Source organism: Theropithecus gelada, chromosome 7b (genome assembly GCF_003255815.1).
Source record: "Theropithecus gelada isolate Dixy chromosome 7b, Tgel_1.0, whole genome shotgun sequence".
Lineage (NCBI taxonomy): Eukaryota > Metazoa > Chordata > Mammalia > Primates > Cercopithecidae > Theropithecus > Theropithecus gelada.
Window position 1 is genome coordinate 64,295,254 of NC_037675.1, and position 16,729 is coordinate 64,311,982.

Consider the following 16,729-nt stretch of genomic DNA (forward strand, 5'->3'; position numbering starts at 1 on the left):
TATCTGCTTCTGCTCCTGACATCCAACCATTAATGTTCATGGTTTAATGATCCAGGATCACCTGAAGAATTTAATCCTCTTCTGATACATTATCAGACGGTCAATAGTAGCCTAAAGCTATGTCACAATGCCTACATCATTCACCCTACACATCTAATCATGTAGGCATTTTTTCATCTCACATCATCATAAGAAAAGGGGTGAGTATAGTAACAAACAGATGTTTTGGAAGACAGCAAGCACATTCACATAACTTTTATTATAGTACATTGTAATAATTCTTCTATTTTGTTGTTATTGTTAATTTCTTACTGTGCCTAATTTATAAACTAAACTTATCATAGGTACGCCTGTATATGAGAAAGCATAGTATATATAGGGTTCAGTATCATCTGTGGTTCAGGCCTCCACTGGGGGTCTTGGAATGTATACCCATGGATAAAAGGGAATAACTGTATATAGATAATGATATTTAGGAAGAGAGAGAGCAGTATTGTGAGGAATGGGCTCAAATGATTATGAAGGCAGAGAAGTTCCACAGTCTGCCATCTGCAACCTGGAGACCCAAGAAAGCCGATATTGCAATTCAAGTCCAAAGACCTGAGAACCAGGCCAATGGTGTAAATTCCAGCCCAAGGGCAAGACAAGATGAGATGAGATGTCCCAGATCAAGTAGTAAAGCAGAAAAAAGGAGAGAATTCCTCCTTCTTCCATCTCTTGTTCTATTCAGGTCCTCAACAGATTGGATAATGCCTATCCACATTGGGGAGAACAATCTGCTTTACTGAATGTACTGATCCAAGCGCTAATCTCAGCAAGAAACAGAAATACCCAGTAATAAAGTGTAATCTGAACACTCCAAGGTCCAGTCAAGTTGAGATGAAATTAACAAGCATGGTAAGAAATTCAGTCAAGAATTTCTTGACAGAGTGAGTGAGTCACATTAGCGGTGGAAAACTCAAGTAAAGATCTACAAACCCTAAGAAAATAGCTAGAAGAGTAAACAGTCATGTCCTCCAAAATAATTTTCTAAAATATCCCTTTTTCCAACAATTTTAATGATAATATGTGATAATACGGAATGTTAAGGCTATAAGAAAATGATGCTGGAGAAAACAATGTCAAAGAAAGACTGTGAGACACATGAAGAAGGAATTCAAAGAGTAGCTCCATTTTCTTTTTCCTCACTTCCCTATACTTGGTTCAACTCCTTCCTTTTTTCAGGCTCACTTCCCTAATATTAGAAATTGGCTGTGCGTTGGGCCAGGTTCCCCAGAGCCACCTCGGGCTAGAGTCATACATTAGGTCCTAAGGTACCACTGTTATTTGTGCTATGTGCTGAAAAATATTCATCCTTATACTAAATCTTCCATTACTTGAGGTCACTTGAGTCTCTTTTCTTTGCAACTAAAAGCAAATCCTAACCTAACAGCTACATTTAGCCCATTACACGCTTTCCCACATGGTTCACCTCCTCATCACCCCGGTCATTATCTATATCCTGTTGCTCCTGTATTACTTTTATTTGTAGAGCACATCACTAACTGAAATTATACACACACACATACACACACATAATTTAAATTGTCCATGTATACTTACTGTCTGTTTTTCCCCCACCAGAATATTCACTCTGACCAAGACGACCTTAATTTGGCTTCTTCCTAAGTCTAGGACCCTGACTTCCCTTTTCTTAGAACATTTACTTTAGAAAACTTTCTATTGTAAATTCTCTGCCTCTTTCAGAGGAAAATCTTCTTTCAGCCTCTTGCCAATTTTATAACCCAGGAATGTCTTTCTCAAAGACTTGTGGGCTATTCCTTTGGAATGTAATCATCAAGAAAGATAGTGCCTCTGTTTTCTAATATCTGTAGGAGGGTAGATGTCAAACTTTGATAAGCACCAATTATCAAATGATTAGATGACCTAATCATATTGACCAACATTTCCACCACTTGTTTCAACAAAGTTGAGTTCAATCCCTCTCCCCTAGTGCAAAAATCTCTCTCTACTATTGCAACGGTCTTGAATACAGTCTTTGTTTTTAACAAACGTCTGGTACAATTTCTCTTTAACAGTTTTATGAAGATAGGGGAGGATTTGTGTGCTTGTTCACTGCTAGATTCCCCAATACTTATAATAAAGGAGTAGCCATACTCCTTTATTACAAAGGAATTCCTGACACATGTGTGTATATATATACTGCTAGATATAGATATGTGCTATACACATATATACACATATGAGATATATACACATATATAAACACATATGAGATATATACACATATGAGAGACAGAGAGAAAGAGGTAAATATATATATATATAACAATATATATATAACTATATATATACTGAGGTGAATAGATGAATGAAATCAAGTAAGGGATTTGTTTTTTTCATTTAAAGGATGACATTCAGAGAAGAATAAATCCTTCTTACATCATTGCTGTAGCTTGCATGTGGTTTGTTGGATTTGATCACCAATGTGGTAGTGTTGGAGCATGGGGCCTAGTGGGAGGTGTTTGAGTCATGGGATTGAATCTCTTATGAATGTCTTGGTACCATTCTCATGGCAGTGGGTGAGTTCTCACTCTGGCAAGACTGGATTCATTCTTAAAGGAATGGATAACTTCCTGCAACAGTAGATTTTTCTAGAGCCAGGGCACTGTTTGGGTTTTGTCTCTCCTCATATGCCTGCTTGTCCTTTGACTTTCTCCACAAGGTTATGATGCAGCACGAAAACCCTCATCAGAATCCAGGGCCATGCTCTTGAACTTCCTAACCTGCAGAGCTGTGAGCGAAATAGACTTCTTTTCTTTATAAATTACCCAGCCTCAGGCATACTGTTATAGCTACACAAAATGGACTAAGACAGCCATCCCTGTATATTTCTCAATGTACCACCACATCTCAGAATTCAAACCAAATACACAGTCATTCATAACACTAAAGAGCAAAAATTTAACAATTGAGCTAGTGATGAGTCCTAGTGATATGTTTATCATATGTACTGGCAGGCTTCTGTACATGGAGACTGTATATTTCCTAAAAATAATTACTTTCTTTGCCAACATAGGTAAGATGTCATTAAATAGATGTTCTTTTTTTAAACTTGTTAGATTTCAATACTGAAGACAAGAAGAAGTGATTCTAAAATTCCAGTAGCATCATATTGAATATAAAATTGAGCAAATCTAAAAATCTGTAATTTATGGTAAAATAATTTTTGCACTGCTTTCCATGATCTAGACCTCTTAATTCACTGTCACCAAGACAACTGCAACATCTGTAAAAGTTTTTGAGTAAGGCCATTCACAACTCAGTGTAATCCTGTGTATAAACATGAATATAACTGAAGACGGCTGATTTTTCCTGACACAATTACCCAAAAACAAACAAATCACAATGGAAACTAGCATCTTCTGGGAAAGTGCACACCAGGCATTTGATCATAAACTCTGTATTTGTATCTGCAATACTGATCAACTAAACATTCAAACATGACTATTGTAGATCATGCTTGTTTATCAGTAGACTCAGAAGGGTACAGAATAGAAATCCCTGCTCATCAAAAGGGCAGTATTAACATCTTCTCCCATGGACATAGACCTCATAGCAGTTTGTGTAGCAGTCCAAAGAGCTATGCTCCCTGTCCCCCATCTCCCCAAGAAGACAACTTAAAAATGAGAAAATAAGACTCAGTCAGCAGGTACCGGAGACATCCTGACTTAAAAGCCTTGAGAAATAGTCTAATCTCACCATCACCACTACTCTCACTCATCCTGGACACTGAAAACTAAAACTCTATCTTACCGTCTACATTAACGTGACTTTGGACTATCCCTCTGTCTCCCTTAGCTTGACTTTCTTTCTCCACAACTCTCCTGCTCAGAAAAACGGTTTGATATTTTTATTACAGGAACTTTGCAAAGACCTATTAACTCTTTAGTGAAAAGTATCTGCAGACAGTTAATGGCCTGAGATTCTTTGAATTCTTTCCTTCAAAATCCTTGCCTTGCTGTTTCCTCCAATCCTGTGCTATTGTATCATATTCTTGAACTTTACCCAATTCTGATAAAGCCCACTCCCCTAGCCCCTCCCCGTTTTTAAAAGCCCACCTTAAATCAAACTTTTGATTCTTAATCCATTCTGTCCTTGTCTTTCCTGCTCTGAGTACACTACCAGAGCTTTGCATGGCAGTGTTCCCTTCTACTGTGGTAAGCAATAAATTCAACTCAGCTTTGTCTTTTTAACAGGTTGTGTTGGTAATGTTTGCGGATGTAGCTTTTGACAGCCTCACGCTCTACCTAATCTAATACTTCTAATAACAATGCCACAGGCATAGGTTTCAGAGTCCCACAAGAGATACACTCATATCTGTTGGAACCCTGAAAGCTCCATCATTCAAGGAACCCATAAGCCATGGTGTCCTTATGAAGTTATTTATAGTTTATTAAAAGTTCCTCACAGCCTAGATGCAATTTACTGATGAGGGAATATTTTTTTCTTTCTGTGGAGATGGGGTCCTGGTATGTTGCCCAGGTTGTCCTCAAACTCCTGGGCTCAAGCAGTCCTCCTTCCTCTGCCTCCCTAAGGGCTGCAATTACAGGCATTAGCCACCATGCCCAGCCATTTTTTAAAACATAAGTAATATTGCCTAGAAACATAAATGACATGTTCCCTTCATCAGTTCCCAGGGAAACAAAGGAAGACTGCTAGCCAAAAGTCAAATTCTCAAGCAGAAGGAGAAATAATTTTGTTAATCCTTTACCTAAATATAAACAACACTTCTTAAAGATTAAGAAATTCAATACAAAGACTAACACATTGTTTATAAGTTAGTGTGTGTTGTGTGAAAGCAGTGACATCAGGGAATAAAACGAAGTACTAAAAAGGCTAAATGAAGTAGGTATGAACTCCACTGGAACTTCCCCAAAAGCAGAATAACAAAACTACGATTTCTCAAGCGTGGGGATAATTATCACACAGAAAGACAATGAACAGCAACCTCCATGCAAGTATTCATAATTACTTATGGTAAAAACTGTTTAAGAGTTAGCTGTAACATACAAATTCCAATATATTTCAACCTTCTTTGCCTCTATGTTAGAATCATCCCCTGATGCTTAACAATAGGAACAATTTATCATGAATGAAGATCAGTACAGATAAAAAATCTTTTATGTAAACAAGAAAATCAAACAAAGGAAGCTCAATGCTATCCTCATTGCTTGTTATTTCCTATCCTCTCAAAGCTAATTCCCTCAGTTAAACAGACTGCTTTGTCTCAGTGGAAAAAAAAAAATTAAAGCAGAAATAAATGAAATTGAAAATAGGACATACATTTTTAAAAATCAACAAAGCCAAAAGCTGATTCTTTGAAAGGATTTTAAAAATCAGAAAACCAAACACCACATGTTCTTACTCATAAGTCAGAGCTGAACAATGAGCACATGGACACGGGGAAGAGAACAACATACACCTGGGCCTGATGGTGGGGAGGGGATGCCAGGGAGTGGGAGGGAGAGCATCAAGAAGAATAGTTAATACATGCAGGGCTTAATTCCTAGGTGATGGATTGATCGGTGCAGCGAACCACCATGACACAGGTTTACCTCTGTAACAGACCAGCATGTCCTGCACGTATATCCCAGAACTTAAAATAAAATTAATTTTTTTTTTTTGGCTGGGCGCAGTGGCTCATGCCTGGAATCCCAGCACTTTGGGAGGCCAAGGCAGGCAGATCACCTGATCTCAGGAACTCGAGACCACCCTGGGCAACGTGGTGAAACCCTGTCTCTACCAAGTTACAAAAAATTAGCCAGGCATGGTGGCATGCGCCTGTAGCATGAGAATCACTTGAGGCCAGGAGGCAGAGGTTGCAGTGAGCTGAGACTGCGCCACTGCACTCCAGCTTGGGTGACAGAGTGAGGTTCCGTCTCAAAAAAAAAATAAACAAACAACAAATAAGCCTCTAGTCAGGCTAATGAAACAAGACAGAGAGAAGATACAAGTTACTAACATTAGAAATGAAAGAGGGGACACCACTACAAATTCCATGAATACTAAAGCGATAATTAGGAAATAACATGAACAAGTCTGCCCACAGATCTGATACATTTGATAACGAAATAAACCAAATCCTTGAGAGACACATCTGCTAAGACCCACACAAGAAAAAAAGAATCCCAATAGAACTATATCTATTAAAGAAATTGCATCAATCATTAATAACCTTCTACAACACAAAGCATCAGGCCCAGATAGGTTCACAAGTGAAATCTATCAAACATTTAAGGAATAAATTATACCAATTTCCTCCAATGTTTTCCAGAAGGTAGAGGCAGAAAGAATACTTTCTTATTCATTTGATGAGACCAGCATTACCCCAATACCAAAACCAGACAAAGACATTACAAGAAAAGTGCAAACCAGTATCTCTCATGAATGTAGATGTAAAAATTCTCAATGAAATATTAGTTTTGTTAACATTCAATTAAAAAATTTTTAATCTAACTATGTATTTTAAAAAGTATACACTGTGACCAACTGGATTTGGTTCTAGGTATGCAAAGCTGGTGCAACATTTGAAAGTCAATTAATGTAATCCATAATATCAACAAGCTAAAGGAAAATGGCACGATCATATCAATGGATGTAGATAAATCATTTAACAAATCCAACATCTATTCATGATAAAATACTCTCAACAAACTACAAGAGGAAATTCTTGAACATGATAAAGAACATCTACCAAAAAGAAAACCTATAACTAACATCATATTCAAGAGTGAAAAACTAGAAGCTTTCCTATTAAGATCAGGAACAAGGCAAAGATGTTCCCTCTCATCACTTCTTTTCAAAATCATCATGGAAATTCTAGCTAATGCAATAAAACAAGAAAAGGTACACTTACTGGGAAGGAAGAAATAAAAATGTCATTGTTCACAGATGATTATCCATGAGATGAGATAATTATCTATGTAGAAAATATGAATAAATTGACCAAAAACCATGAAACTCAGAAGTAATTACAGTAAGGTTCCAGGTTACAAGGTTAATACAAAAGGCAATTGCTTTTCTGTATACCAGCAAGGCACAAGAGGAATTTGAAATAAAAATCATAATGCCATTTACTTTAGCCCTCCCCAAAATACTTAAATATAAATCTAATAAAATGTGTACATGATCTATGAGGAAAACTACAAAACCAATGAAATACATCAAAGAAGAACTAAGTAAGTGAAGAGATATTTCATGTTCATGGATAGTAAGACTCAATATTGTTAAGATGTCAGTTCTTCTCCAAATGAACTAGAGACAACAAAAACCCAGTCAAGAACCTAGCAGGTTATTTTGTTGATACAAGTAGACTGATTCTAGCTTATATGGACAGCCAAAAAATTCAAAATAGCCACTACAATATGGAAGTTGAAAGAACAAAGTCAGAAGACTGATGCTACATGACTTTCAGACTAACTATAGAACTATAGCAATAAAGAGAGTATGGCATTGGTGAAAAAATAGACAAACAGATTAACTGATCAGAGTAGAGAATCCAGGAACAGACCCACATAAATATAATCAACTGATATTAGAAGAAGGCAAAAAGGCAATGCAACAAGACAAACAGTCTTTTCAAAAAATAGTGATGAAACAACTGGATATCCACACTGACCCTACACCCTTCATGAAATTTAACTCAGAATGAATCGTATAAAATGTAAAATGCAAAACTATAAAACTTATGGGAGATAACACAGGAGAAAATCTAGATGACCTTGAGTATGACAATAACTTTACAGGTACAACACCAAAGGCACAATCCATGAAAGTGATAATTGATAAGCTGGACTTAATTAAAATGTAAACTTCTTCTCTGCAAAAGTCACAGTCAAAAGAATGAGAAGACAAGCCACAAACTGAGAGAAAATATTCGCAAAAGACATCTAATAAAGTATGATCATCTAAAATATAAAAAGAACTCTTAAAACAACAATAAAAATAAACAATGGACAAAAGAGCTGAACACACATCTTACCAAAGAAGATATTCCTATGAGAATTAAGCATATAAAAAGATGTTCAGCAACATATGCCATTTGGCAAATGCAAATTTTAAAACATCAAAACAGATACATTTAAACAGATACCACTACACACCTATTAGAATAGTCAAACTCCAAAATACTAACACCGCCAAATGTCGGCAAGGATGAGGAACAACGGAAATTCTCATTCATCGCTGATGGGAATACATAATGTTGCTGCCACTTTGGAAGACAGACAGTTTGAAAGTTTCTTACAAAATTAAACATAGTCTTACCATATGATTCAGCAATCATGTTTCTTGGTATTTACCCAAATATGTTTAAAACTTATGTCTACATATAAACCTGCGCATGAATGTTTATAACAGCTTTATTCCTAATTTTGACAAAACTTGGAAGCATCCAAGATGTTCTTTAGAAGGTAGGTGAATGAATAAATAAACTGTGATACATCCAGACAATGATATGTTATTCAGCACAGAAAAAAAAAAAAAAAAAAAAGAGCTATCAAGCCTTGAAAAAACACAGAGGAACCTTAAATGCATATTACTAAGAGAAAGAAGCCAATATGAAAAAGCTACAAACTATCTGATTCTAACTATGTGACACTTAGAGAAGCCAAAACTCTTGAGACACAAGGGATCAGTGATTGCCACGGGTTAGCAGAAAAGGGGGAAAGAATAAGCAGAGCATGGAAAAAATTTTAAGACAGTAAAACTAATCTGTGTGATGCTGTAATGGAGGACACATGTCATCATACTTCTGTCCAAACCCATTAAAGTTACAAAATCAAGAGTGAAAGCCACTAGAAACTATCAACTTTGGGTGACAATGATGTATTCATCTGGGTTTATCAACTGTAACAGAGGTACCACTCTGGTGTGGAATTTTCATAGTGGGAGAATCTATGCATGTTTGGGAGCAAAGGGTACATGGGAAATCTTTGTACCTCCTCAATCTTGCTACAAACCTAAAAGCAGTCTTAAAAAATAAAGTCTATTTTTAAAAAGGCTCACACTCTTTACAAAGTTAGATTTAACAGCAGATTGCTCAGGACTCAATGTTGGCATGCTATCATCAGCTGGGGATTACAGTGAAAAGAAAAATCAACCAATTCCAAGAAGGATTGGGTAGTGCTATGGTTTGATTGGTTTGTCCCCTCCAATATATATGTTAAAACTTAATCTTCAATGCAATAATATTGGGAGATGAGGTCAAATAGAATGTATTCAGGTCATGAGGGATCTGCCCTCATGCATGGATTAATGCCACTATGAGGACACATCATTTGTCTTGTCTGCTCTTCTGCCTTCCACCATGTGAGGAGACAGTAGGAAGGCCCCCACAAGACACCAGATGCCAGTGCTTTGGACTTCCTAGTCTCCAAAACTGTGAGAAATAAGTTCTTGTTCTTCATAAATGACTCAACCTGTGGTATTTTGCTATGGCAGCACAAAACAGACTTAGAGAGGCAGTATATATGGATTTAATAAGAATAAAACTAGGAAAACAAACAGAAAAATTAGGTACATCCTAGTCACACTACTCAAATATTATTTTAAATTATCTATACACTTTAATGAAAAGGTAATGGCAAGCCAACTGTATTAAATAACAATTTCTAATATGCTATTCTTTGCAGAAAGTCTGAGATGGCAAGAAAAAGGGACAAAGAGGATTCTAAGCTGACAAAAGTTACTGAAGTCTAGAAGCATAATTAGCCTCTCTGATTTCCTATTCTTGTTTTAATGACTAGATCAGAAATAAGAATTATTAATGTAATTATATAGGATAAAGTGAAATAATGCATGTGGCAGCTTGACAAGTATAATTCATGACAAAACAATAATTTAGAAAATTATTTTCCATAAACTTTTCTGAAAATTAAAAGTATTTACATACTTCCACTTAGCAGTCATTGTTCTTTTCATTCTTTCTTCTAAAGCGATGCATGAGTTATCTTTTCTCAATTTCATTTTTTGACCTAGTTTTTATGTTTATCACTTACTAAGACTACTCATTATCATCAAAATTCCCCATGTATCATATTTCCTAAATCTCCTATGCTACCAAACTGCATGTTATCTGCAGCTGCTCCATCTTTGATGATGTTCTATGGCTCAACTCCCTCTAATCTCTCCAAATTCAGGCTCCCTGAACCTCCCAAAGCTGTATTCCAATGCATACTACAAAGAAGCTCAATCCTATTCTTTAGATTCTTAGTGACAACATTCTTTTACCCTCTGTTTATGGCTTTTAGAACATTTATGTTCCTTCTTTTCAAACAGAATGCCTTCTTCAATGGAATCTATCTTTTCTGCCTCACAATCTTCTTAAAGAATCACATATTCAGTTCATGAATTCCTAGTAAACCAAACTACCTTCAGAGAGCATGCTGACAATCTCGAAAATAAAGAATGTTATTAAGTCTTTTATGTCATTCTGCACTTGCATCATGTAAAAGGATTATATCGTAATTTTCAGACTCATATTCTCTCTTATTCTCAAGACACCATTAATGTACTTCCTCTTCAGGTTTAAGTTCTATTTTATTTTTATGTCATTGTACAATTTACTAAAACCTTGCTAACACTTTACTGCTTCATGTCAATAAGTCACCAGTATACCTTAAGAGCAATGAGGAAATACCAAGGAGATAGAAGACACATTGTTCACCATCACAGGATTTATAATGCAGCTGAGGAAACAAACATACAAATGAAATAATCATACCCCATCAGACTAGCAGAATTCTACACGCAAAATTTATTAGTATCCCTTTTCCCATTTATTCCTTATAACCACCTTGTGATATAAGTAATTTAGCTATACACTCCTTCCCTTGTTTTACATCATGGAAACTGAGAACCAGAGTAACCCTCTCAAAGTCTCAAAACAAATATGTCCTAGACAAGGCACAAGACTCCAGAACATCCAACAGCTGATACAGTGCTTATGAACACACACAAATCAACAAAAGAAAAAATATTTTTAACTCTATTAAGATGCATACCTATACAGATGAAATATGGTGAAGATATCAATTAAAGCTGCTTGGGAATGATGCAGGCAGGCTTCCTGAAAGAAATATGTTCCAAAAAGGTGAATGTTATAATAAGGGGTAATAAGGAGCCAATTTACAGGAACTGACCCAGAAAGAAGGCAAAGAATGCGTAAAATAGTATGAATGAAGAAGCTGATAAACGTGGATAAATCTAAATAAGAATTGACAATTAAATATTAATAAAACAATCACAGATTAAAAGAAAAAAACTAAAAATAATGTAGGCCCAAAATAAAAGACAATAATCATTTGAAAGATGAAGGGGAACAGAAGTGCTTGAATTGAATGAAGAAAGGTAAAGATACTTAGAAGCTTCTGGAATTTAAGTCAAACACTGATGTTAAAAATGTACAAGTAATCGATTAACAGAAAAAATTCCAAACCAGTAGGAGGAATCCAAGAGATTAAAGAAAAATTCAATCAATCCAAAACCTGGAAAAACAAAAGGGAAAAGAAAACAGCAAAAAACAAAGATAAGAAAAGGCATTTAAAAATAGAAAATAAGATGTACTAAGTAAATCAAAACGTAATTAATCACAATCAATGTAAACAGATTAAACTTGCCTGTTAAAGAGACTTTCAGAATCTATACACTACTCATAAAATATATATCCAGAAATATACAGACCAAGTACACACCAACTACACAAAAGCAAATTTAGCTATAATAGTATAGAGCAAACCAGACCTTAAGCAAGGAAAGCATTATTAGGGACAAAGAATGTTAGAAAAATGTGGAAGAAATCTCCCAGAAAGTATAGCAAAAACATAAAGGATTGGAAAATAAGAGATTTTTTTTAAAAAAAAAGGAAATTACAGGAGTGGTCCCATAGGTACAATATCTGAATAAAAGGAGTTCCAGAAAGAGAGAAAATTTAGAAAAGGTCAGAGGGCTGGAGAAAATCATAATAGGAAAAATATCGAGACAGTAGCCATGTTTTTCCAGACTGAAAAGGACCACCTAGTTGACACCCATCAAAACTGATGAAAATAGATCTGCACAAAGGTATATCATCAGAAAGTTACAGAACCTGGGAACAGAGAAGATATATGAAACTTCCAGAAAGAGAAAATAGGTCACATGTAAAGGACCAGAAATCTTAATGACTTCAAGTTTCTTATCAGAATTACCGGAAGATAGAGTACAATGGCATTGTATCTTTCAAAATTCTGAAGGAAAATTATCTCTAGCCAAGAATATTATAGCTAGCTCAACCATCAATTAGGTGACAGAGTAAAGACAGGTTTGTTTAAGAAAATGATATTGATAGAATATCTCTTGCATCAATGTAATGAAGGGAGATTTAGATAATTGTCAGAGAACTTTGTGGCTGAATTAGTGATAAGAACATAGAAAACATAAAATCAGACAGTTATCAGCTCCCAGAAAAATGGAAAGTGCAGAAAAGGAAAAGTAATTACAACATGCTGCAAGGATCAGCTAGAAAGTGCACATTTGCAGTCATAATAATATAAACACTTGGCAGGGCCCAGTGGCTCACACCTGTAATCCCAACATTTTGGGAGGCTGAGGCGGCGGATCAATTGAGGTCAGGAATTCAAGACCAGACTGGCCAACGTGGTGAAATACTAAAAAAATTTTTAAAAATTAGCCAAGTGTGGTGGTGTGCACCTCTAGTCCCAGCTGCTGTGGAGGTTGAGGCAGGAGAATCGTTTGAACCTGGGAGGCAGAGGTTGCAGTGACCAAACCACTGCACTCTGGCCTGGGTGACAGAGCAAGACTCTGTCTCCAAAAAAAGAAACAAATTAATCACAAAAATATCAACCCTTAATATTTATTGAATCAAAAGGATGATACATTGTGAGAATTAGGTGATGAAAATGGTGCATGTAAATAGTAAGAGAAGGTAGAAAGGGGAGCTAAAATCTCACCTTTCATAGTGAGAAGTCAAAGACAAAACCTAAAATTGACAAACCAAGAGGTAGATATGTAGTCACGTTGTTTGGTGACATGGAAGCAAATAATAAAAGAATCCACCGAAAAATTTGAAAGTGGCGCTCTAGGGTCTTCTCTTTTTTAAAACGAGACATTGCCAACAGTTCTTTATAGAGATTTTACCAATTCGTTCTCCCCTGAGCAGTATATGAGAGGGACGTACCACATCCCACTTGATCAACTGAGGTCCTGTAAGGAGTAGATGCCAAGCCAGGGTTATTTACGCAAGAATTTTACTGATGGAAATGCCTGGGAAGGACAAAATGGGGAGGAGGGGAACACGAAGAGCCTTTGGACTACAATGCAAGTCTAACACCTGTGAAAGAGGGAAGGAAGACTCAGGTAGGAAGAAAAACCTTAAACTTTTACATAATAAATGGACAGTCCCAGAGCAGAAGTTGCACGTATGGACAAGTTATAGTATTCCCACCATACTCAGACATTGACAGGGAGCAGCCCTGGGGAAATGTGTGAGCCCAGCTCCAATATGTGAGCTGTAGCAGATCAGAAAAGGCAGCAGCCTTCAGTTAACTGTGTTCAGTGCTGTGTTGGAAAATGATTAACAACTAGCTCTACAGAAAGTTTTTTTAAAAAGGCCTTGATTTGTAGCTTTTGCTACTTTCTGTGGTGTAAATACTCCCACTGTGGCGAATTTCAAGCTAACACTGTGAGATCACTAAATGCTGAGTTAAGAAGAGATGCTAACAACAGGCTTTCTAAAGCCAGGAGCTGGACCGAGGGTGCCGCTGACTGTACTCCACACAACACGTGTTTATGAAAGGAGATTTGAGCGGTGTGCCTACTTAGCTACTACACTCAGTAGCCTAGCGTTCTAACAGTTTCGGGCTTTGCAGCATGATAAATGAAAATTGTACTTAGTGCAGATTTACTTTGCATTTCTTGAATATGAGCAAAATTGAGGGAATCTTTTAATATAAATATTATTGCAGTATTACATATAATTATAAATGTATTTATTATTATACAATATATTTACTGCAATACTAATCAAACCAATCTTTTGATTATTTTTAATTGACAGAAATAATTGCATGTATTTACTATGTAGAACATGACGTCTTTAAGTATGTATGCATTGTGGAATGACTAAATCTAGCTAGTTAACATATGTGTTTCTTCACATAGTTATCATTTTTGTGGTGAGAACACTTTACATCCACTTTCTTACCATTTTTACAGAATGTAGTACATTGTTAACTATAGTCGCCATGTTGTATAATAGATTTCTTGAATTTAGTTCCACCTAACTGAAGTTTTGTATTCTTTGACCATCTCTCCATTCACCCCACCCCCTGGTTACCATCATTCTACTCTATATGAGATGAACTTTTCTAGATTCCACATGAGTGATTCCTTTTATTAAAATCTTTAGGCCTATGTTCTAAATAACCAATGTATTAATGTAATCATCTGTGTAGTGTGCAAAACATAAATACTGCTTATTGTCTCCTATTATGTGATTTGTATTTTCAAAATTAACTCCTTTAACTCACTTCAGAAGATAAATTTGAAAAAAAAATCTTTAAAAGCTTCATGTAGGTGGACTCAAAACTTGGAAAATGAATTACTATGATTTCTTTTTTCCCATAATTTGTAAAGTAATAATTACATATACAGTATGAAAATACAATGTCTACATTAAATTTGGGGGAAATAATATTTGTATTATTATAGTTGATTGAATGTAAATATTTTATGGAAAAAGTCACTGAAGAAAAGTTTCAATCTATCTCCCAACACACATAGAGAAACAATAATATATTATAATGTATAATAATAATAATAATAACAGAATAAGGAATTTTCCATCGAGCAGTCTACAGAGTAGAATCTATAGGAACATCTTAGGACAATTAAGTTAGTAATATTACCATTATTAAGACATTTTAATAATAGATATATTCTATACTGACTCTTCTATATATTATGAATTGAAATTACTGGTTATATCCTATTAGCTTGGTTTAACAACTTAAATATCATCTGCTATTAAGTTAGAGGCTGAGAAGCTGTGAATGAAGTGGTCTTTTAAGCTTTTACATATTTTAATTACTTCTAGGTGCACTGATAACACTGAAGAAGCAGAGCCTTAAATTAGACCAGACATCAGAAGTCATCTGATATGGTTTGGTTCCGTGTCCCCACCGAAATCTCATCTCGAATGGTAATCCCCACATGTCAAGAGAGGGACCTGGTGGGAGGTGATTAGATTATGGGGGCAGTTTTCCCCACGATGTTCCCATGATAGTGAGGGAGTTCTCACGAGATCTGGGGGTTTTAAAAGTGGCAGTTTCCCCTGTGCTCCTTTCTCTCTCCTGTCGCCATGTGAAGAAGGTCCTTGCTTCCTTCCACCAGGATTATAAGTTTCCTGAGGCCTCTCCAGCCATGTGGAACTGTGAGTCAAATATCTTCTGTTTATAAATTACCCAGTCTCAGGTTGTATATTTATAGCAGTATGAAAATGGACTAATATGTCATCCAATACCCACAAATATATTCAGACAAAATGTAAAGCAAAAGCTATGAAGAAGAAACCAAAGTGGCAAAAATTCAAGAATTGCTCTTTCATAAAACTTTCTTTATCTTTATGTTAACTCTACCACTGTTACCATAAGTATCTTGAGAGGAGCAGTCAATAGATCTGTGAATGAACAGAGTGTTCAAATGCTGAAGCTTTTCAAAGAAAATACATCTACTTATTAGGTTGTTATAAAAGTAAATGTGGTTTTTACCATTAAAAGTAATTGTGAAAACCACAATCACTTTTGCACCAACCTAATATCTTCTTTCAATCAATTACGTAGTTTGTGAACCATAATTGACTTCAAATGCCACCACTTTTCTTCTCCTCCACTTCTTCCATCCACAACCTCCAATTCCCAGTAATTAGTATTTTCAACCAGATATCAAGGAAAAGAAATAGATGAACACTAACTTAAGGTGATCAAATGCAATAACTTTTGGCAAGGGTTTCAAGAAAGTTGAAAATGGTGGCTAAAAAGAGGTTTGGATTATCTGTGGAATCCATTTATCCTGATGTTTTCAAAACATATGACCCACAGTACTCAGAAAACCAAAACAAAAGACTTACCTCATCCACATTTTCAAAGGCATTGATGATGTCATAAGGTAAACAAGACAGCAGATCGATCACAAACCAAGTTTTCAGATAGTTCATCCTTATGAGCTTAGGGTCAGAAATGACCTCTCCACCAGGCCCCACGAAAGTTGTGTGAAAATTTAAAACGATGTCAACCAGAAAAATAACGTCCACCACACTATCCAGTACCAGCCAGGCTATGTTGTTCTGTTTTGTTTTGAAGGAAACATTATAAGGAACCATAATGGCGGTGTAGAAGGTAAGAATTAAAATCACCCAATCCCAAGTAGTTTTAAAAGCACAATAGTGTAAAATAATGTGTGGTGGCGTCTTTGGCGCTTCTTGTTTATACTGAGGAAGGATATCTGATCCCAGCTGAAGAACCTAAAAGAGAGAAAATGTGTTTATACATGACTAGGTTATCTCTGCACAGTCAGTGATGAGTTCAAATCTACTGGCAGTCAAACCACAGCCAGTCATGCTCCATAGTCTTGCCTCCCTCTTTTCCTGAGTTGTCCTAAAATTTGTTCACAG

The 16,729-nt window shown here is 35.9% G+C and overlaps 1 protein-coding gene across 2 annotated transcripts in view; it reads right to left on the minus strand.

Moving 5' to 3' along the window:
• Positions 1-16,729, minus strand: part of KCNH5 (potassium voltage-gated channel subfamily H member 5) — a 347,163-nt gene that overhangs the window by 266,945 nt on the left and 63,489 nt on the right. For both annotated transcript variants that reach the window (XM_025392372.1, XM_025392374.1), the window contains exon 6: positions 16,187-16,579. In XM_025392372.1, the coding sequence (XP_025248157.1) occupies positions 16,187-16,579 (393 nt within the window). The remainder of the gene's footprint in view (positions 1-16,186; positions 16,580-16,729) is intronic.